This window comes from Aedes albopictus, chromosome 2 (assembly GCF_035046485.1).
Source record: "Aedes albopictus strain Foshan chromosome 2, AalbF5, whole genome shotgun sequence".
Classification (NCBI taxonomy): Eukaryota; Metazoa; Arthropoda; class Insecta; order Diptera; family Culicidae; genus Aedes; species Aedes albopictus.
Genome location: NC_085137.1, coordinates 67893506 through 67917331, shown reverse-complemented (window position 1 = coordinate 67917331; position 23826 = coordinate 67893506). Strand labels below are relative to the sequence as shown.

Here is a 23826-nt window from a genome sequence, read left to right as displayed (position 1 = left end):
GGAAATCCTCCAGGAGTTCCTCGGGAAATCCTCCAGGAGTTCCTCGGGAAATCCTCCAGGAGTTCCTCGGGAAATCCTCCAGGAGTTCCTCAAGAAATGATCGAGGAGTTCCCCGGAAATCCTTCCAGGAGTTCCTCGGGAAATCCTTCCAGGAGTTCCTCGGGAAATCCTTCCAGGAGTTCCTCGGGAAATCCTTCCAGGAGTTCCTCGGGAAATCCTTCAAGGAGTTCCTCGGGAAATCCTTCCAGGAGTTCCTCGGGAAATCCTCAAGGAGTTCCTCGGGAAATCCTCCAGGAGTTCCTCGGGAAATCCTCCTGGAGATCCTCGAGAAATCTTCCAGGAGTTCCTCGGGAAATCCTCCAGGAGTTCCTCGGGAAATCCTCCAGGAGTCCCTCGGGAAATGCTCCAGGAGTCCCTCGGGAAATGCTCGAGGAGTTCCTCGAAAATTCTTCCACGAGTTCCCCGGAAATCCTTCCAGGAGTATGTTTCTTCAAGAGTTCTTCGGGAATTTCTCTAAGAGTTCCTTGGGAATTCCTCCAGTACATCTTATGGAGGAATTTTCGAGGAACTCTTGAAAAAATTCTCGAGGAACACGTGAAAGAATTCTCAAGTTACTCCTGAAGTAACTCCCGAGGAACCCCTGAATGATTCCATGAAGAATTCCTGAAGGATTTCCCGAGGAACTACTGAAGGCATTCACGGAAAACTCCAAAATGGATTCCCGAGGAACTCCTAGAGGGATTCCCAGAAGAACTCCTGGAAGGATCGGAAAATCCTCTAGGCGTTCCTTTCAGGAGTTTTCCGGAAATTTTCCACGACTTCCCCAGGAATCGTTCCAGGAATTGCTCTAGGAGTTTCTCGAGAATCCTTTCTGGAGTTTTCCTTGAATCCTTTCAGGAGTTCCTCGAGAAATCCTCCAGAAGTTCCCCGGGAATTTCTCCAGCAGTTCTCTGGGATTTTTTCCTGTAGTTCACCGGGTATTCCTCCAGGAAATACTCGGGAATTTTTTCAGGAATTGGAGAGAAATTGCCAAGGAATGCCTAGAGAAATTCCTGAGACAATCCTGGAGAAATTCCCGAGGAACTCTTAAAGGGATTCCTGGGAAACTGCTGGAAGGATTTCCAGGGAACTGCTGGAAGGATTTCGGGGAACTGCTGGAAAGATTTCCGGGGAACTACTGGAAGGATTCCAGCGGGAACTTCAGGAAGGATTTCCGGGGAACTGCAGGAATGTTTTCCGGAGAACTGAAGGAAGGATTTCCGGAGAACTACTGAAAGAATTTCTGGGGAAATACTGGAAGGATATCCGGGGAACTGCTGGCAGGATTTCCGGGGATTTATAGGAGGGATTTCCTGGGAGCTGCTGGAAGGATTTCCTGAGAACTGCTGGAAGGATTTCCTGGAAACTGCTGGTAGGATTTCCGAGGAACTGCTGGAAGGATTTCAGTGGAACTGTTGGAAGGATTTCTGGGGAACTGTTGGAAGGATTTCCGAAGAACTGCTGGAAGGATTTCCGGGGAACTACAGGAAGGATTTCCGAGGAACTGCTGGAAGGATTTCCTGGGAACTGCTGGAAGGATTTCCGGGGAATTGCTGGAAGGATATCCGGAGAACTCTTGGAAGTATTTCCGGGGAACTGCAAGAAGGATTTCCGGGGAACTGCAGGAAGGATTTCCGAGGAACTGCTGGAAGGATTTCCTGGAAACTTCTGGAAGGATTTCCGGGGAATTCCTGGAGGAGTTCCCGAGGAACTCCTGCAAAAATTTCCTGGGAACTCCTGGAAGGTTTTCCGAAGAACTCCTGAAAGGATTTCCGAAGAGCTCCTGGAGAAATCCTCAAAAATCTTCTGGAATTCCCGGAAAACTTATAGGGAATTTACGAAAAACTCCTGGAGGAATTCCTAGGAACTTCTATAGGAATTTCCAGGTATCTCCTAGAGGAATTCCCAGGAACTAGAGGAACTAATGGAAGAATCTCTTGAATTAATTCCTGGAGGAATTGTAGAGCAATTTCTGTGGAACTCCTAGAGGATTTTCCAAAGAACTCCTAGAGGGATTCCTGAGGAACTCTTGTAGGAATTCCCTGGGGACTCCTGGAGAGATTTCCGTGGTACTTCTGGAGCAATTCCCAAAGCTCTTCTGAAGGAATTTTCGGGAAATTATAATGAAAGAATTCCTATTAAAATGCTTGATTAATTACCGGGAATTCTTGAAGAAATTCTTAAGAAATTGGCGAAGAACTCATGAGAAAACTCCCGTGAAGCTTCGCTGGAGAGACTTCCGGTGAATTCATGTGAAACACCTGCAGGAACTGTTGGGGAACTCCTGTAGGAATTTCCGAAGAATTCCTGGTGGAATTCTTGAGGTGCTTCTGGTCTCTGGAGAAATTTCCGGTGATTTCCTGTGGAACTCGTGAAAATATTCCCGATGAAATTCTTTCGGAATTTCTAGGAAAATACTGGAAAACTTTCCTGGGAAATCCTGGAAAGAATTAAACATTATTGCTGGCGGGCTCCTTGGTGAACTCTTGCAATTAATTTCATGCAAATCCTGGAGCGAATCTCCGAATAAATTATGTAGTAATTTCTAAGGAAATCTCGGAGTAATTCTGCCACAAATGATACTGGAATTCTTGGCGAGATTCTAAAAAATATCCCGTTTTATTCACGGGGAAGTAACGGATGAATTTTCGGAAAATTTCTGGAGGAATTCCCGTGGGAAATCCTGGAGAAACTCTCTGAGAACTCCAGGAGAAATTCTCGGCCACTTTTGGAGAAATTGCTCGAGAACTCTTAAAGTAATTCTCGGGGAACTCCTGGAGGGCTCCTAGGCTAATTCCCAGGGAGCCCCAGGGGGGCTTCCCGGTGAACTGGTAAACAAATCTAGGGAAGCATCTTGAGATATTCCCAAGGGAGATAATCACACGAATGCAATCAGATTATGTAATGTTCACAATGCCGCCGGATTGTTCACAATTTGGAATACCGCTAGTTTCTTCGAAATTATCTTCAACATTCTGCCCGTACTTCACTTTAAGTTCCGTATCTGCGAACCAGACTATCTCCGCAGTCCTTTGGAGAGCAATCAGAATCCTTAAAATCAATTATTTGCCCCGAAATTTCACCGCAACCTTCGCCACATTGATAAAAAATAAATATTTTCTGTAAGTTTACGCGCAATGTTATTGTTTTTTAGCTCGCCAACATAAACGTCAACCTATATCATGTCGGCGTAGTGTGAACACCTTTCTTGATATAGGATATCATCTCGCTATATTACTTGATATAGAGCGTAGTCTGAACGTAGCATAAAGGGTGGTTGTCCTAGCTCAGTACGGGCGGTAACGTGTCGGAGTGAGCAAACGCTTTGACTAATATTCGAATGCACGGTTCGGTCAAGCTTATTTCTAGAACAGCTAGGTATACGCCACCAGTAAGGCTGTTCTACGATTGGGATGGAATTGGTTTAGGTGCTTACTGGTAGGTTACGGTGTTAGGAAAAGGAACTTGTGGCAAAGCCAACAAGCCACGAATTGGAACCAACGGATACAAATACCCCGTCCTCCCAGTTCAAAATGAATGAGAATCATTCATTTTGACTGAGCAAGGGATGTAAAACAAACATTCAAATCAACATCATATCTGCTTTTCTTTTTCAAAAACAATTTGAGTTGTACAAATATTCTTGGCAACACTGTGCCCTGTGAGTTACTCTTTCACTCATTTGGAAAGACAACATGAGTCACTCATCAACACAAAAACACACATCTGTCAAACGGAGAGATCAAAACAACAAAATCGTAAATGGAGCGGAGGTGTACGCGAATTGCACATCAATTATTTGGACAATTGATGCATCTTTGTAGGTGAAAAACGGGAAATCTAACTACAGGTAAGTGATAAAGTTGATCGGCAGTGAAATCGGAATGGGTCCTTTCGTTGTATGTCCCGAAATGGATGGTGCGCACATCAACAGAAGCTGCTATACATTCTCCGTTCAAGTACCTCACTTTCGTTTCCAGCAGTCTGTTATAGGGAAACATACACAGAAACGAGCCATTCTTGGTATTGAAATCGAGTTGTAAATAGTCTAGCGTTGTATGGTTTTTTGGTTGCATGACTGATTTGTTTTGGTTTTGTTACAGGTGTAACTAATCGGGTTCCAGCTTCGGCCGCAGCTGTACCAGGAGAGTTTTATTTGATACGTATCGTAAGGTGTTAAGTTGAAGAATTTGTTTATGTTTCATTTCAGGATTCTCCTGACTTCAAGTCGGCGGAGGAGAATACCCCTATGGATTTGCCGCTTTCGTCTGCGAGCTCGTAGGAAGAGGTTCCAACACGGGCGACCACAGTGCATGGGAGATAGCAGGGGCCCAATTTGGCGTTATATTGATTCGGAGCTGAGGATTGGCGGAAGTTTCGCTTGGAAAACTTTTTGTCCTACGGTGTACGTTGGAGCGAACGATTTGTGTCTTAAATTGTACGATTGTGAATTTTTGTTGAATTGTTTGTGCAAGTTTTTCTTAACCAGATCGTAAATAGACTGATCGATCTGACATTTTCGTTCAATTCTTTCACTATCTGAATAATCCACTATGTCATGGTCCACACGATGTTCGTCACCACGACTCACGATCTCGTGGCCATATAGAATGCGGTAAGGGCTAAAACCGGTTGCGCCGTGTGGGGTAGTATTGACGGCGTATTCAATTTCCGATACTCGGCTGTCCCACAACTTTTGATTCGACCTAGCATAGGTGCGAATGCAAGCGTTGATAGTCCGATTTAACCGTTCTACCGGGTTAGATTGGCTGTGATGTCTGGGGTTCGTCCAATGTTGGACATGGAACTTTTGCAGCAACTGTTGGAATTGGGTGGATAAAAAGGTCGACGCATTGTCTGAGATGAGAATCTCTGGTGTGGAATACCTCCGGAACCACTGATTCTCCAGGATTTCACAGACTTTTGTCACGCTTATCTTTCGCACGGGAACTAATAAGCAAAATTTGGAGAAAATGTCCATTACGACAAATAAATGGGCATTTCCGGACTTACTCCGGGGCAACGACTGTATAAAATCTATGGCGATCAACTGAAAGGGTTTAGTTGCCAGCCTTGGTGACCCGATCGGAGGATGTTGGGAGTGATTGGCAGGTTTGCTTTCGTGACACACGGAGCATTTCCGAATATGAGATCGAACATCATTGGCTAAATTGGGCCAATAGTATTTTTTTCTGACCCGGGCTATGGTTTTGTCCGTTCCGAGGTGCAGAGCATCATCATGTTCTTCCACCAGTACATTTTCTCTCATTTCTTTGGGAATACAAACCTTCCATTCAAAATGGTAATCAAGTGTGTCCGCCTGAGTGGACACGAGCTTTTTCAGAACTCCATTCTCAAGCTGAAAGTCCTTATACTTCTCAGGTTCTTCTTGGACATTTTTAATTAGTTTCGTGTACCAGTCTGGTCTCTGTTGATGTAGTGATAGAACTTCAATGGCTCTTGATAAGGTATCCGGCACCACGTTGTCGATTCCTCGACGGTGTTTGATGACCATATCGTGCCGTTGAAGCTCTATACTCCATCGACAGAGACGAGACGAGGTACGCCAACTACTTCGTAAGATATACGTAAGCGCCGAAGCGTCTGTGATCACGGTAAACTTCGACCCCTCCACGTAACAGCGGAACTTTTCTACGGATTTTAGGACAGCTAAGGCTTCCTTCTCCGTGGCGAAGTACCGTTGTTCTGGGCCAGTCAGTTTTTGGGAAAAGTAGGCTATTGGCTGTTCGGCTCCATCTCGTTGCTGAGTCAAGACTCCGGCAATGGCCGTGTCACTAGCATCGCAGTGGATACAAAACGGTTCGGTGAAATCGGGATTGGCGAGTATCGGAGCACTGATAAGAAGCTCCTTGATTCTAACGAACGAGGCCTCAGCGGACTCGTTCCAACGAATGGATTTCGGTTTGTCCCTCAAAAGGTCTGTTAAAGGTCGAACAACTTCACTATAACTGGCGATAAATCGCCGGTAATAGTTGCACATTCCAAGGAAGCGTCTCAAAGCACGGATGCTTTTGGGACGTTCGATGTTAATGATGGCCTCCACTCGGTCAGGGTTAGGTTTGAGGCCGTCCGTGGTAAGAATGTACCCCAAGTATGGAAGTTCGGAGAGGCAAAACTTCGATTTTTGAAGATTGATCGACAGATTCGCCCTCGTTAACCTCGAGGCCACTTCTCGCAGTAATCGGACGTGCTGTTCGAAGGTCTCACTTACGACGATGATATCGTCTAAGTAGACAAAAACGTGAGGTTCGAGTTCACCCGCGCCTAATACTCGGTCCATCAGTCTGGACAAGGTCGCTGGACTATTGACCAGACCGAATGGCATGCGGGTGAACTGAAACAGTCCACGGCCTAATACCGAAAAGGCAGTGAATTTCCTAGATTTAGGATGGAGTGGGATTTGTAAGAAGGCTTTCGACAAATCTATAGTAGAGATAAAGTTGCACGGTCCGACTCGGCTGAGGATTCTATCCGCGTGTGGTAATGGATATGAATCCCGAACTGTACGCTCATTCAATTTTCGAGCATCTAAGCAAAGTCTTACGGTCTCGTCAGGCTTATCAACTGGGACCAATCTCAAGGCCCAGTTACTGTACGAGCGTTCAATAATTCCGGCTTCGAGTAAACTGTCCAACTCATTGTTAATTTGTTCCTGACGCTTCGGTGACGTTGGGAACGGGTTGATCCGCACTGGAGCTAACTTCTTAGCTTCTTCAGTGAGCTCAATGCGATGGGCGATTAGAGGGGTCATTTCTAATGTGCCCTCTTGAGCGGCTTTAAATTGGGTTTTGATCGATTCCAGTTCTTGAAGCTGGTCTACCGTCAAGGGACAAATCTCCGGATTGGCCTGTACCTCTTCCACCGATACTGATTGTATGGTTGGAATTATACCGAACGCTTTCCAAAAGTCTGTACCTAACAGTAAACGACGTTTCAATTCTGGAACCACTAACGTCGCGATCAATTTAGTTTGACCATTAAAGGAAACGGGAAGGTTTACGTAACCCGTTACTTCTAGCTTTTGCCCACTGGCCGTTACCAGGTCGACTTCGGCTGGAAAAAGTTTTAGTTTACACGATTTGAGCAATTTTAGAGATCCTACACCTAGAATACTCCGGTGGGCTCCACTATCGAGAAGTCCGATAATAGGAGTGTCAAAAACCGTTACTTGAACGAATGGACGATCGTCATCCTCTAAACGAACGAATAGTTCCTCAACCTGGGTCTCCTCGGAAAATGCATAGTCGGTATTCTGAGTCTTACGGTAGCCAACTTGATAAAGATGATCTGATAAAGATTTAGACGAGGGATTTAGGCGCGCTACTGGACTGACCTGCCCTCTCAGGTAGTCTACTGGTAGTTTTTTGCGCAAAATGGGCAATTTTTCGTTTCTACCTGGTGTAGACCACACCGGAGACAAAATTTATAGCGCGGTGCCTTGCACTCAGTATGGCTATGTCCACGACGTCGGCAGTTGAAGCAAGTGCCCTCTACAGGTGGGATGTAACTGTCAATCCAAGGTGGAGGTGCCCTAGACTCTTCGGATTTCCTCACTTGTTGGTTCCCCTGTTTCGTAAGTTTCGGAGTATCGCGTGACGGTTTGTTCACTGGTTGTTCTTCTTCCGAGTGTTCTTTTTGCGACCGATAAAAGCTCTTCGATTTGTAGGTTCGTTTTGGCTCCTCGGGTGGAGGTTGTATTTTATTCCGTGGTTCTCGAGTAATTTCATTCGCTTGGGCTTTAACTCGCGACGCGGGTTGATCTTGAGCATTTGGGGCATACTTATACCAATACGTCGCATCTAGCTGCCTCCCAAATCTCTTAAGATCGGCCAAGTTGTTAATGTTTGACGCGACCGCGTGGCCTTTATAGTCCGACCGTAAGTTACGCATTACTATTTCGAATTTCTTGCCTTCGGAGATAGGTTTTGTAAGGGAATTGAAAATTTTCTGCAACTCCGAAAGATAATCAGAAAATCTCTCTTTTGGACCCTGTTTTCGCGAGATCGCCTTGATTTCGTTTACGTGGTCGTGATCCGGACTCAAAAATTCGCGTTTTAATTCCGTAATAAGCTCATCCCAATCACCGAAATCTTCATTTTCGACACCCGACATGAACCAAGATTTCGCTTGATCCTTGAAAAAATAAATCGCGGACCGGAATAGCTCTCTCCTCGACACGTTTTCAGATTTCGCGTAAAATTCGATTTCTTTGATGAATTTCATCAAATTCTGGCCGTTATCTCTCCCATCATATTTGATGTTCCATTCGGAGATTGGCCGGCTTTTGTGATAATCGCGACGACGACGAGTTCTTTGGGCTTTGACTACCGGACGATCCGACGAGGCCGAAGAATTCGTGGATTCCGAATCTGTAACCGATTCCGAAGTCTGTACCTGCTGAACCGGGTTAGACTTGGACTTTTTCCGAAGTGAGAATTTTCGCAAAACCGTTTCCGATTGATTTGCATCCGTACTGGCGTCCGGCTGCGGCCATCCCATGGGATACGGCGGGAAACCGAATGGATACAACGCGGCGAGGGCTCCAAGATTCGGTTTGGACGATTGTTCGAAAGATTTCAACACGCGGCGATTCGCAGAAGTAACCGGACCAACCGCCCCCAATTCCTCCTCATTACCATCAGAAGTCCCTGCACTAGTGTTGTCCTTCTCCTTTCTTTTGGAGTTTCTATGAGATCGCTCAGCTCCCTGTTTAGGTTGATTTGTCTTGGGAATTGCTCCCAGTTTCAAATTCGAGACTGAACGTACAATTTCCTGCAACATGTCTTCTCTCACCGATTGTATGGGAGAAAATATGGAAAAGTGTGTATTAATAAGTCCTCGAATTGCACTGAGGAGCTTATCGAAGTCGTTGAGATCTTCGTCGGTCTCTGCGTGCTCTTGAGCTCGACGAACCCGCGCGAAATAGTGGACCAACCGCGACTTTAGGCTGTCCCTCAAACCCTCAAAACGTTTCTCATTTTCCAAGTAAGCTTTGATTTGCTCTACGTTGGAATCGATAATTTTGATTTCATTATCGATGGTTATATTACACCTAGAAAAGTCCAAATCTAACGTATCTAGCTCTTTTTCCTCTTTCAACCGATCTCTCAGTCTTCTCTGTATCGCCGATCGAGTCTCTGCTGGATCGAATTGAACTGCTCGAATCGCCAATTCATGCTCGATTTCATGCTTCTCCAGATGATGCACCATTAAACGCTTGTAATGCAACTCGAGTTCCAAATCCATTTTGCCTGATCTAGCAGATTCGTTTGAAGAACGAACTAACTAAAACGTGAAATGTTTTATTCCCCTCCGCTCGGGGTGGAAAATAGAAAAATATTTTGAACGAATGCTAATTTGAATTTATTTTCGTTGGGCGCCAATTTGTAGCCTCTAGCTGCTCAGACGGGAAATATATGTGGGAATATTTGCTGATTCCAGGGTCGTTCACTCTGAATATTAACAATTCGTTCACTGCAACGCTGATCACTTACCTGGTAAGAGCATCGGTTTGTAATCAATGAGTGGAATAGGTAGCCAACCGGTTTGTATGTAACCAAGGTGGATCAAAACAATAAAGAGGTCGAAGTACTAAACTGACTACCCAAAGCCGAGGCTTGGATACCCCTTTAGGTACGGAATCGAACCAAAAGTAGCGGAAATGTATTCAACCTGAGGGAGTGCGCCTTTTAAAATGACGTAACTATCAGTGCTTAACTTAACATAATCGTTTTATTCGTCCATTGGACAATAGAGAGAGAGAGAGATATAGAGGTGGTATACTTGCGTATTACATTGGCGGTTGTTGGTGGCGGGATGGTTGGCGGCGACGGTCTACGTTGGCTAGCTTTGTGGATGGCATCTTCGAAGGGGAGCCAGGCGGGCACCGGAGAGGTTGCTACTAACGACGGGCGAGCACTTCCGCCCCGAGATGGCTGTCCAAAGATCGTTGTTGAATGGCAGGTACTCAACCGGATAGGCTAGGGCCCACCAGTAGGCGTACGGGTTGTTGGGAAAGCTTGGCACCTCCAACGGGCAAACCGGGGTGAAATGGCTTGGTAGAACGCTTCTTCACGGCACGACGGCTTGGTCGGGCTTCAGCGCGGCTGGTGGCGGAAGTCCTTCGATCGGCACACACGATGACGGAGGCGGCGATGAAGATTTAGCTTGAATCAGGCCAGGCGGCCCACACAAAAGCTGGAGAGGAGGACCGACTCTCTGGACAGGCTACGGCCCACCAGCGAGGTTACGGTTGATCGTGGGTTACCGTCACCAGGGTCCAGGTATGTCGGTGATACTCTTGGGAAGCTGGGAAGGAGCTGTTCCGTCAGTACTCCCACTGGACCGATGACACTCTGGGGTCCCACTGGAGTGGCTAAGGCCTACCAGCGGTGGGGAGGATTCGCGTTCCTGGTTTTGGGGACGATCTCGGTGATCGACTCTGACGGGCGTCTGCTGAGTGACCACGCGGCCGATTGCGCGGTCTACAAGATGGCGGAGGCAGCAATGGCGATCCCGGTGCGTACTAGGGCTCTAGCTCTAAACGAGGGTCGTGCCGCAGGTTTCTGTCCAGTGTTTCGATCCTGGGAAGTAAACGAGACTCTTCGGGAATCACCCGAGGCCACCACAGAATAAAGAAAAGGTCCGGAAACACTCACGGACCTATTACGCAATTAGTATACCTTAATCTCTCTCTCTTGTTTTAAAACCACCATTTTGTAACACGATTTCACAATATAACAATGAGCCTTATTATTAATTACCTTTTCTTCTAATAACACAAATTAACACGTTTTCTTTAGGATCAGTCGCTTACGGACAATCTTCAAATGCTTATCTAAAAAAAGGACACATTCAGGTTAAATACACGATGCTACACTCTAATACACATTTTGAATTACGGAAACTCAGAACGGCGCGCACTACTAAACTAGAGGGTAGCCTTTTTAGGAATGAGACCCGACCAATGCTATGTTCATAGTTTTATTCGCTTCGGTTTTTCACATCTTCGTGAAAAGCCGAAGGTGTCATTTCAAAAATGTTGGCAGCCCTTCCACGCAGGGTCACATTACGATTAGGTCAACTCCATAAAGGGTGGTTGTCCTAGCTCAGTACGGGCGGTAACGTGTCGGAGTGAGCAAACGCTTTGACTAATATTCGAATGCACGGTTCGGTCAAGCTTATTTCTAGAACAGCTAGGTATACGCCACCAGTAAGGCTGTTCTACGATTGGGATGGAATTGGTTTAGGTGCTTACTGGTAGGTTACGGTGTTAGGAAAAGGAACTTGTGGCAAAGCCAACAAGCCACGAATTGGAACCAACGGTTACAAGCTGGCGCAGAAGCAGCTGACGGTGTGTTTCGACGAAACGAGTTGCCGGGTGGTTGATGCTACCGGCGATGTTGTTGCCATGGGCGGTCGGTGTGGCAGCCTGTACTACCTGCGATGCGGTGAGTCTTCGTTGAAGGTGAGTGAGGGCCATCTGGTGAACTGCCAACATCAGTGGCATCGCCGGCTGGGCCACCGCGACTGGGCGGCCATCGAGCGACTCAACAAAGAGCAACTGGCAAGCGGCGTAAAGGTGAGTGACTGTAATCTCAAACTAGTATGTGAGTGCTGCTTGGAGGGCAAGTCTGCCCGTAGTCCCTTTCCTCCGGTAACTGACCGGAAGTCTTCAGCCGTCCTGGATATCGTGCACACAGACTTGTGTGGCCCGATGAAGCACACGACGCCGAGCGGCAATCGGTACGTGATGCACATTGTGGACGGCTACAGCAGATTCACCGTGACGTATCTGCTACGAAACAAGAGCGATGCTGCGCAGAACCTGAAGGACTATGTTCGCTGGACCGAGAACATTTTCGGCCGCAAACCGAAGGTCATCCGTTCGGACGGCGGCGGCGAATTTGACAACGGGGAACTTCGTAGATTCTACAAGGAGGAAGGCATCAAACCGCAATTCACCACGCCCTACACGCCCCAGCAGAATGGAGTGGCAGAACGGAAGAACCGTTCCATTACCGGGATGGCCACCTGCATGCTGCTGGACGCCGAGCTCGACAAGCGTTATTGGGGCGAGGCGGTGTTGACAGCGACCTATCTCCAGAACCGTTTGCCCTCCAGGTCTGTACCCAAGACACCGCACGAGCTTTGGTGGGGCCGCAAACCGGATTTGAGTCATCTTCGGGTGTTCGGTTCCCACGCCTACGTGCATGTTCCGGATGTCAAGCGCAGCAAAATGGACGGAAAAGCAACGAAGCTGGTGTTCGTCGGTTATTCGGTCGAGCACAAGGGTTACCGTTTTCTGGACCCGGAAACGGACCTCATCACCATTAGCCGAGACGCAAAGTTCTTGGAACTCGGAAATGGTACGTCTTCCGTCGAGATACCGATAGTTCCGCCGGATACTGGCAAGCAACCGGCGGCGGACAGCGAAATCAAGCTGATACCCTTCAAGGAGGAGGTGAAGGAGCATCCGGCCAGTGACAACTCGGAGGCCAACGACTCTTTCGAATCTGCGAATGACGAAGCTGTGGAGGACGTCCGACGATCCCGTCGGGAAACGCGCGGTAAGGCCCCGCGGCGCTTTGATGATTATGTGCTGGATTACGACGCTGGAATCGCTGCTTGTGCCATGGAAGAGCCGGCGACATTCCGTGAAGCTGTGCAGAGCCCGCAATGGCGGCGGGCAATGAACGATGAAATGGAATCCCATGAGCAGTGCGGAACCTGGGAGCTCGTCCCGTTGCCACCTGGTAGAAAGACGGTAGGTTCGAAGTGGGTTTATCGTCTGAAGCGGAACGAGCATGGTGAGGTGGTGAAACATAAGGCACGAATAGTCGCCCAGGGGTTCTCCCAAACGTCCTGGCGTTGACTTTGAGCAGACGTTTGCTCCGGTTACGTGCCATGCTACCCTGCGTACGTTCCTGACTGTAGCGGCCAAGAGAAGGTTGATCGTCCAGCACTTCGACGTTAAAACCGCTTATCTCTACGGATCGCTTGAAGAGGAAGTATACATGCGCCAGCCTGTCGGGTACGAAGCAAAGGGAAAGGAGGAGCTGGTATGCCGGCTCAGGCGCAGCATATACGGCCTGCGACAGTCGGCAAGATGCTGGCACCGTAAGTTGAAGGAAACCCTGACGAAGTACGGATTCAAGCCGGCAGAATCGGACCCGTGTCTCTACATCAAGCATACAGCAACGGCAACGATCTTCCTGTTGGTCTACGTTGATGACCTGCTCATCGCATCATCCGAAGAGGCAGAGATTTTGAAGCTGTTCCAGAGTCTGCAGCAGGAGTTCCAGATGACTCACCTGGGTCAAGTGCGCCATTTCCTTGGCCTGGAAGTAGAGCACAACGATGGTCGGTATACGATACGTCTCGGAACCTATATCGACAACTTGATCAAGAAGCACGGCATGGCAGATGCGAAGATAGCGAGATCCCCGATGGACATCGGCTACCTAAAGGCCGAGGATACGAGCCAGCCTTTGGAGAACGTAACGAAATACCGGAGCCTAGTAGGAGCGCTTCTCTACCTAGGTGTTGTGGCTAGACCGGATATCGTGGCGAGTACGGCGATTCTGGGGCGGAAGTTTTGTTCGCCCACTGAGAAAGATTGGAGCGCAGCAAAGCGATTGTTGCGTTACCTAAAGGGGACTCGAGACTACAGCGTACAGTTTGGAGGAGATTCGAAGGAGAGCCTGATCGGTTACTCCGATTCCGATTGGGCAGGAGATACTGGCACCAGAAGATCGACTTCGGGGTTCGTGTTCCTGTTCGCCGGTGGAACCATTTCTTGGGCGAGCCGAAGGCAATCCAGCGTCACCCTGTCGACCATGGAGGCCGAATATGTGGCTCTCAGCGAGGCCTGCCAAGAGGCCATCTGGCTAAGGCAGCTACTTCGTGAGTTCGGCGAGGGACAAGTGAATCCAACAACGATTATGGAAGACAACCAGTCCTGTCTAACCTTCGTGAAAAGCGAGAGGCAGAGCCGTCGGTCAAAGCATATTGACACAAAGCAGCGGTTCGTGTACGAGCTGTGCGTTGCGAAGGAGATAACCCTACAGTACTGCCCGACTGAGGAGATGCTGGCGGACGTGTTCACAAAGCCGCTGGGTCCATTGAAGCATAAGAGGTGTTGCGAGCTGCTGCGATTGGGAAACCCCCAGTGAAGCATTTCCACAGTAAGGAGGAGTGTTGAGAGTGTACTGTTGCATTGCTCCACATCAGCGCGTCCCTCGGTGCGCCATGCATAGAGAATTCATCTCCACCCGACTGCAGACCCCAACGAGCCGACGCCGACGTCGCCGACATCGACAGCGAGTCTGTGTACCGTTATTTTTCAGCATTAACCAAGTACGACATCGTCGCGTTCAAACGTGTTTTTCATTCGCTAAATAAAGTTTTCTACCGAAAGTATTTCTCGCGTGTTTTGTTATTTCGCGCTTCCTATCCCGATTCCCGCACGCTGTTCTCTGCTGCCGTTTGTCCACCTGCGCCATCATATTTGAATTATCCGTTAAAAATAGAAACGATGGGAAATCAGTAGAGTGAGACGTCTGTTTGTCTGTGGTTAAAAACTTTTATTGATGGTATTTGCACAAACAAACAGACGTCTCACTCTACTGACTTCCCATCGTTTCTCTTTTTAACGAATAATTCAAATATTCCGTAGTTCGCAAATCGCTCACTATGGCGCTCGCATAGTTTTTGCTCCTGTTTGACGTTTGCTCACTACCGCCATCTACTCAGTAGATTTGCGTACCACATCGTAATTTGCAGTGGGCGATAATGTTTGCGTGACGATGTTTTTTATCGCATTTTGTTCCAAGTGATACGTCTGTTTGTCTGTGTTTTAAACTTATATTTGCCCAAAGAGAGTGCAAATCTGATTTCCAATTTTATTTTGCTGGTTTGTTTACATCCATTTTGACAGATGGACCCCGCTCGGGTTGAATCGGAAAAAATCGGCAGAGCGAACCTCGCTCTGTTTGGGTCGGATCTGGGGCGGATTCAGATCCGATACAATTGAATAACCGAACGTCTCTTTCGAATCTGCGAATGACGAAGCTGTGGAGGACGTCCGACGATCCCGTCGGGAAACGCGCGGTAAGGCCCCGCGGCGCTTTGATGATTATGTGCTGGATTACGACGCTGGAATCGCTGCTTGTGCCATGGAAGAGCCGGCGACATTCCGTGAAGCTGTGCAGAGCCCGCAATGGCGGCGGGCAATGAACGATGAAATGGAATCCCATGAGCAGTGCGGAACCTGGGAGCTCGTCCCGTTGCCACCTGGTAGAAAGACGGTAGGTTCGAAGTGGGTTTATCGTCTGAAGCGGAACGAGCATGGTGAGGTGGTGAAACATAAGGCACGAATAGTCGCCCAGGGGTTCTCCCAACGTCCTGGCGTTGACTTTGAGCAGACGTTTGCTCCGGTTACGTGCCATGCTACCCTGCGTACGTTCCTGACTGTAGCGGCCAAGAGAAGGTTGATCGTCCAGCACTTCGACGTTAAAACCGCTTATCTCTACGGATCGCTTGAAGAGGAAGTATACATGCGCCAGCCTGTCGGGTACGAAGCAAAGGGAAAGGAGGAGCTGGTATGCCGGCTCAGGCGCAGCATATACGGCCTGCGACAGTCGGCAAGATGCTGGCACCGTAAGTTGAAGGAAACCCTGACGAAGTACGGATTCAAGCCGGCAGAATCGGACCCGTGTCTCTACATCAAGCATACAGCAACGGCAACGATCTTCCTGTTGGTCTACGTTGATGACCTGCTCATCGCATCATCCGAAGAGGCAGAGATTTTGAAGCTGTTCCAGAGTCTGCAGCAGGAGTTCCAGATGACTCACCTGGGTCAAGTGCGCCATTTCCTTGGCCTGGAAGTAGAGCACAACGATGGTCGGTATACGATACGTCTCGGAACCTATATCGACAACTTGATCAAGAAGCACGGCATGGCAGATGCGAAGATAGCGAGATCCCCGATGGACATCGGCTACCTAAAGGCCGAGGATACGAGCCAGCCTTTGGAGAACGTAACGAAATACCGGAGCCTAGTAGGAGCGCTTCTCTACCTAGGTGTTGTGGCTAGACCGGATATCGTGGCGAGTACGGCGATTCTGGGGCGGAAGTTTTGTTCGCCCACTGAGAAAGATTGGAGCGCAGCAAAGCGATTGTTGCGTTACCTAAAGGGGACTCGAGACTACAGCGTACAGTTTGGAGGAGATTCGAAGGAGAGCCTGATCGGTTACTCCGATTCCGATTGGGCAGGAGATACTGGCACCAGAAGATCGACTTCGGGGTTCGTGTTCCTGTTCGCCGGTGGAACCATTTCTTGGGCGAGCCGAAGGCAATCCAGCGTCACCCTGTCGACCATGGAGGCCGAATATGTGGCTCTCAGCGAGGCCTGCCAAGAGGCCATCTGGCTAAGGCAGCTACTTCGTGAGTTCGGCGAGGGACAAGTGAATCCAACAACGATTATGGAAGACAACCAGTCCTGTCTAACCTTCGTGAAAAGCGAGAGGCAGAGCCGTCGGTCAAAGCATATTGACACAAAGCAGCGGTTCGTGTACGAGCTGTGCGTTGCGAAGGAGATAACCCTACAGTACTGCCCGACTGAGGAGATGCTGGCGGACGTGTTCACAAAGCCGCTGGGTCCATTGAAGCATAAGAGGTGTTGCGAGCTGCTGCGATTGGGAAACCCCCAGTGAAGCATTTCCACAGTAAGGAGGAGTGTTGAGAGTGTACTGTTGCATTGCTCCACATCAGCGCGTCCCTCGGTGCGCCATGCATAGAGAATTCATCTCCACCCGACTGCAGACCCCAACGAGCCGACGCCGACGTCGCCGACATCGACAGCGAGTCTGTGTACCGTTATTTTTCAGCATTAACCAAGTACGACATCGTCGCGTTCAAACGTGTTTTTCATTCGCTAAATAAAGTTTTCTACCGAAAGTATTTCTCGCGTGTTTTGTTATTTCGCGCTTCCTATCCCGATTCCCGCACGCTGTTCTCTGCTGCCGTTTGTCCACCTGCGCCATCATATTTGAATTATCCGTTAAAAATAGAAACGATGGGAAATCAGTAGAGTGAGACGTCTGTTTGTCTGTGGTTAAAAACTTTTATTGATGGTATTTGCACAAACAAACAGACGTCTCACTCTACTGACTTCCCATCGTTTCTCTTTTTAACGAATAATTCAAATATTCCGTAGTTCGCAAATCGCTCACTATGGCGCTCGCATAGTTTTTGCTCCTGTTTGACGTTTGCTCACTACCGCCATCTACTCAGTAGATTTGCGTACCACATCGTAATTTGCAGTGGGCGATAATGTTTGCGTGACGATGTTTTTTATCGCATTTTGTTCCAAGTGATACGTCTGTTTGTCTGTGTTTTAAACTTATATTTGCCCAAAGAGAGTGCAAATCTGATTTCCAATTTTATTTTGCTGGTTTGTTTACATCCATTTTGACAGATGGACCCCGCTCGGGTTGAATCGGAAAAAATCGGCAGAGCGAACCTCGCTCTGTTTGGGTCGGATCTGGGGCGGATTCAGATCCGATACAATTGAATAACCGAACGTTTTGACAGCAGTTAGGGCGAAACTAGGTTCGCTCTAGGAATAAACGAAAACTGCATACCGTATTACCCCGCAAATACAGTCCCGATTCGTTCGTTGACGGCTCGTTAGATGGGTTGTCTCGATAGTTGAATGTTCACTGGTTGGGGCAAAACCCAACTAAAAAGCACTGTCAATGTCAAAATCGATGTCAAAAAGAGTTTGACGTCTGACCGCCGTCGCATCGCAGCTTCTATATACAGAACGTTTGTGCAAGTATGTGAATGTTTCGTGACATATTTTTCGTCACTTGCGTGTGTCTACAGCATTTTGGTCAGTTGTCAGTTGCCCCAACGAACGAACACGATTCGGTAATCGGGGCGCAGTCGTGACCCAACGAGCGAATCCTCACTGTACGACACCGACTGTTGTCGAATAACCGGGGTAAGCTTTTAATTCGACGAACTGGTCACCCTACTGTAGAGTATATAAACACTATTGATGTACCCTGCGGTAATTAGATTTGCATTATATTTGTCATTTGTATGTCTATTGTCTGTGACGCTTTGGTTCAAGCTTTAGTCGTCTATTTGTCTATGGAAATGTCATTATTGAGAAGCTCAAAATAAACAATAACAGTAGAAGTGTAACCACATCGGAAAGCGGAGTGACTAATAAAGCGCTGTTCGTCACTTGAGTGAGGTATGCGGAATTTCTGCAGCATCCGAAACTGCACGTAATCCGGAGCGACTCGACAATTTGGCGCAGCCGGTACGATTTGTTTGCTACGGTAAGTTTCCTTTTAACAGCGGTTCCGGTTTTTAAGAGGGGACTTGAAAGGTGAACGATAATAAATTTTAAGTGTTTGAGTTCTTGATGCTACATGTTCGGTCAGTGATCATTGTGTGTATGCTTGAGAGGATTGTCTACGATGATTATTGATTGCGGGGACGATTTCAAAAATTCCACGGCATCGTGAGGGATGTCGCAAGTTCTAAAATGAAAATCGATTCTCTAGAAGTTGGAAGCTGAAAAGTGAAATCGCAGTGAAGAAAAGAAGAAAGAAAAGATGCGAGTCCGGTTGATGACCGAAGCGCACACCGAGGATGAAGTGAAAAAAAAGATGCGAGTCCGGTTGGCGACCGTAGCGCACAACTGAAGAAGAAATGAAAAGATGCGAGTCCGGCTGAAGACCGTAGCGCACACTGAGAGTGTAACGAAATTGAAAAGATGCGAGACCGGTTGAAGACCGTAGCGCCAAGAATAGAGGGTTTAAATGCGATTGACAGTTTACAGCGTATGCTTCTCAGGAACCCTTGCGGGTTTTGGCCATTTTCAAAGCTGGGATAACGATTCATGATACAAAGCCCAAGAATTATGCAGATTTTTTTATGATTGAAGGGGCACAACGATGTCTGCTTAGCAAAGAGACGACTGAGGATCTCAAGGTGTTGAAAAGAGGGTTGCGTTTCAAAAATTTACGAACGTCCAGGTGGAGCTGTCGATTGATTACACCATGCCTCCAAGGAAGTTGGCTTACCTCAGAGTCCCTGTGGCAATGGAGGCTAGGGTCAATCAGGGGCTTCAGGAAGTGCTCGATGCCGATATGATTGAACCAGTTATTGGGCCATCTGACTGAATTTCTCCAATGGTAGTGGTCCCCAAGGGGACTGATGATATGCGGCTATGTATTGATGTGCGATATCCCAATCAAGCGATACAACTTGAGCACTATCCACTTCCAATTTTTGATACTTTGCTTAATAAGCTCAAAGAAGCGGTTGTTTTCCCAAAGCTTGATGTTTCCTCTGCCTACTACCACATGGAACTACACCCTGAATCGCGAGAGGTAACAACCTTCTTGACGAGCGGGGGTCTGATGCGTTTCAGGCGCCTAATGTATGGCATAAATTGCGCGAAAAAGATTTTTCAACGAATAATGAGCGAGATGTTGGCGGGCATTGATGGGATGATAGTTCGTATCGATGATGTTGTTGTGTGGGGAGCGACTGACCGAGCACAATGAATGGTTATAGAAGGTGTTGGCTGTCCTTGAGAGGAATCACGCTTTGCTGAACAAGGATGGATGCTTGTTTGAGGTGGAGGAGCTGGAGATACTTGGTTTCAAGATCAGTGGCCATAGTAGAAGCCCTGCCGACGACAAAGTGGCAGCAATCAGAAGCTTTAGGGTGCCGAAGACAAGGGGAGAGGTTCGAAGCTTTGCGTCGTTTCATTAGAGGTGAGGTGGATTTGTTTGGTACTGAGCAGAGGACAGCATTTGACGACCTGCGCAGCGAGCTAGCCAGCACTGTTTATCGTCTGGGATTCTTTGACCCTAATTACCCAACCGAACTGTATGTGGATGCGTCAGCAGTGGGTCTTGGTGCTGTGTTGACGCAGTTGTGTCTGTGCCTGGAGCCGACAATATCTCTGACATCTTCTCGAGGCTGTGGCAGCGGACAGATCCACCATTCGATGAGACTTATTTGGAGCACTATGTTTGTCGGCCGTCACGTTGGATGAGATCAGAAAGAAAGCCAGTAATGATGACGTACTCACAGAGATTGCGAAGGCTATTGAATCTCTAGTGTGGCCATCACAGATGTTTTCATATCAGGTTTTTCCGAAGGAACTGGGGGTCATAGATGGTCTCATGGTGAGAAATGGCGGAGTCATTTTTTCATCGGGGCTTCAGCAGGGTGCGTTGGATATCGCACATAGGGGCCATCCTGGAGTTATTTCAATCAGAATATGGCCGTATATGGACCGTGGAAAATCGCGTGCAAGAGTGTGCAGAGTGTGCATCAGTGCCAATAAGGAAATCCTGAGCCGATGCTACGTAAAGAAATGCCTGATCGTGCGTGGCGGGATTTGGCATTGGATTTTTTTTTCCTGCAAAGGAGTGTGTGACACATTTGGTTATAGTTGATTTCTGCAGCCGATTTTTGACTGTGATTGAGATGAGGACAGCATGTGCGCACAAGAGTGTCGAGGCACTGGAGCGAGTGTTCGCGGAACACACTTGTCCTGAAGCGGTTCGAATGGATGATGGACCTCCATTTGCCAGCGAGGAGTTTTCGAGCTGCTGTACCAGCGGGAAGCATCCGACTAGTCCGTGCCATCCTTGGTGCCATCCCCTACTGGCCCCAAATGAGTGAGTTGGTCGAACGACGGAACCAGGGGATGCTCCGAGCGTTGCGAGGTCATTCTGGGAGGACTGGAGGAGGGCGCTTGAGGATTGTGTGTATTCTTGCAGCACCGCCCCGCATTCTGTTGCCGGGGGGTCTCCGATGGAGCTGCTTACTGGAGGACCTGTAAGGGGCCTGCTGCCTTTATTAGCACTTCACTGCAGGGCAGGCTGTGCGCCGATAAGCGACAGCACGCCGAAGGGCCAGAAGTAGCAATTGGAGACGCCGTCATGATCAAGGGTTATGAGACGGGAGAATTGGAGCCCAGCTTTCGACCGGAGTGTTCGGTGATTCAGAGAGGTGGAAGTGACGTTGTTGTTCTTGTTGGCAGTGGAGTTGGATATCGTTGGCCTGTAGCGCACTTGAGGGGGATGGTCATTCCGCATGATGCAACGACCGATCCAGATCCTACAGATCCAGCTACGACAGATCCCGCTGTGACAGGTGCAGCTACGGCAGATGCAAAAAAAACAGCTACCGAGAATAAGATGACTCGAAGCCCGATTTCTAAGGAAACGCCACCACCCAAGCGCTCCAGAAGAATCGCAAAAATGCCAACGCGTTATAACGGATGATTGGGTCAATTTTATTTTTCAACACTATGTCGGTATCAATAAAATTCTTTGTTTTCATGCATATTTCAATCCTCGGACCAGGTGAGGAATGTAGAGTATATAAACACTATTGATGTACCCTGCGGTAATTAGATTTGCATTATATTTGTCATTTGTATGTCTATTGTCTGTGACGCTTTGGTTCAAGCTTTAGTCGTCTATTTGTCTATGGAAATGTCATTATTGAGAAGCTCAAAATAAACAATAACAGTAGAAGTGTAACCACATCGGAAAGCGGAGTGACTAATAAAGCGCTGTTCGTCACTTGAGTGAGGTATGCGGAATTTCTGCAGCATCCGAAACTGCACGTAATCCGGAGCGACTCGACACCTACACCACGTTGCTCATTGAAATTTGGCAACTCTATTTTTGTTTTTGTTTTGATTTTCGGATTTGTTATGAAACATAATTTCAACAGATATTGCGGAGGTGCGAATGAAAAGCTCGTTATTTTTACGATTGTTGCCATCCTCAGTCGATTCCGGTTGGTCTCCAGGCGGTTTGGGCGTCAAATAGCACCAAAACAGAACTTCCGGAATTAGCGTCTGCAAGAGGAGCTGCTGCGGATGCGAGTATAAGCGCAATATTAAACTGTTTTGCATTTACAGTGTACATCGCTGTGACATTTCAACACTTTTTAATTCGACATGTGTCGAATAAGCGGGGTACGAATTAAAGTGTCGAATTAAAACGTGTCGAACAAGCGGGGTAAGACGGTAAATCAAATACAATGTAGGGCTAGACATTCTGGCCGAAACACAGGGATTATTTGCGTTTGTCATTTATTATGTTTCCAGTTCAAAACCGAATTAGCGACATTTTTTCTTTGACTTCCGCTGCTTTTGCCTTGCGTTGGACACAATGTCGGAAGTGGGGCGCTGTATAGTGCACCAGGTGTACAATACAGCGCCCCACTTCCGACATTATGTTTAACGCAGGGCAAAGGCAGCGGAAGTCAAAGAAAAAATGTCGCTAATTCGGTTTTGAACTGGAAACATAACCCAAGTAACCACGAAGCTGTATATAAGTGCATCAATTTGGCCATATATTTATATTTAGAATTGTGTAAATAATGCTGCACTACTTTAAACACATCATTGAAGCAATATTAAAGCCGAAAAGGGCCCCACTAAAATTAAATTAGTGCCACATATTGCAGCACGTTGACAGCCATTGCTAAAGTGACATAAATGCATGTGCTGTACATTTGCATTAGCACAGTTTAATACGTGCAATACGAAAAACCAAAACAAAAATCTATTTTTAGCACCGTTTCGTTATCGACGGTACTAATGCCCCCCCACATGAATGTTTTAACCATTTTTTTTGTTGCCGGGTCGGGAGTCGAACCAGAAGTGTTGAAGACCGCTAGATGAGTTCCATGAGCGCTGGTGCCGTAGACCGTTTCTGCTACAGTGGTAACAAGAGATATTTCATTAACTAAAAGGAAAATGTTCTTCTGCCTCAACCATTGCAGTAGAGGGCAAAACGACTATGGCATATGTAATAGAATCCCTGTAATCACATTCTGATAAATCACTGATAAATAAATAATGCATTCTAGAAGATATTTAACCAATATAAGAAAATTAAAACACCCTTCGTGCACTGCTCATAACATTATGCTAATTGCGGTTTCCATCATTATTGGCATGTGATCATCAGAAAAGAGAAAAGGTCATCTCTAAAATGGTGTTGCCGAAGAAAGTCGTCGATCGGTGGTTCAAACGAGGATTAAGTTGGTCGGGAGTCCAACCAGAAGACCGCTATAGTTGACCGTGAAGTTGTTAGCTCTTCTTGATTTCATTTGTTTACCATTAGAGTCAAGCTTTTATAATTGTATTGTTAGAGCAACCTTTGCTAGTTTGTACATTGCATTTATACAGTTTCTGCAGTGTTGAATTATTGAATTATCGTATATCACCTTTTAATGCACCCTAATGTAAAGAAAAAATGTAATGCATCAAAACATTGATAATGCCAATCTAAAGGATTATTGCATGATATGTGTAGAATTACTGCATTTCGCATTGCAAAGGTTGATATGCAGTCTTATTCGTGCACTGATATAATGCTTGTGGTTACTTGGGAATACACTCAAGCGTTGTGCAAACGATCGTTGCGCCATCTCTAAATGGTTGCAAGTTGGGTTCCTTATTGAATTGGCGGATGAAAGGATTCACTCGCATTTCGTATGTTAGCATAAACGTCTGTTATCTGTGGTTACCCTATATTTTCGTTTTACCCATTTTTGCCAAGATTTTTGCGAATGTGCGCTTTAAAAACAACTTTTCTTAGCGTGTATGCTATAAATGTTGCTATAAAAGAAATCATTCAAAGGAAGAGATGTGAGTAGTTTCCTGTGTTTTGATGATTAATCACCAAAACAAATCGATGATAT

At 47.2% G+C, this 23826-nt stretch overlaps 1 protein-coding gene across 1 annotated transcript; it reads right to left on the bottom strand.

Annotated features, from left to right (window-relative positions):
• Window positions 1-7392: 7392 nt before the first annotated feature.
• Window positions 7393-11387, bottom strand: LOC134287619 (uncharacterized). Its single transcript, XM_062849810.1, has 2 exons — window positions 10784-11387; window positions 7393-9451 (listed from the first exon to the last, which is right to left on the bottom strand). The coding sequence occupies exon 2, from the start codon at window positions 9304-9306 to the stop codon at window positions 7411-7413; it is 1896 nt and encodes a 631-aa protein (XP_062705794.1). The 5' UTR covers window positions 9307-9451; window positions 10784-11387; the 3' UTR covers window positions 7393-7410.
• Between the last annotated feature and the right edge of the window lie 12439 nt (window positions 11388-23826).

Excerpts from the sequence above, each read along its gene's own strand:
- LOC134287619 (XM_062849810.1), bottom strand. The coding sequence starts at position 9,306 with ATGGATTTGGAACTCGAGTTGCATTACAAGCGTTTAATGGTGCATCAT.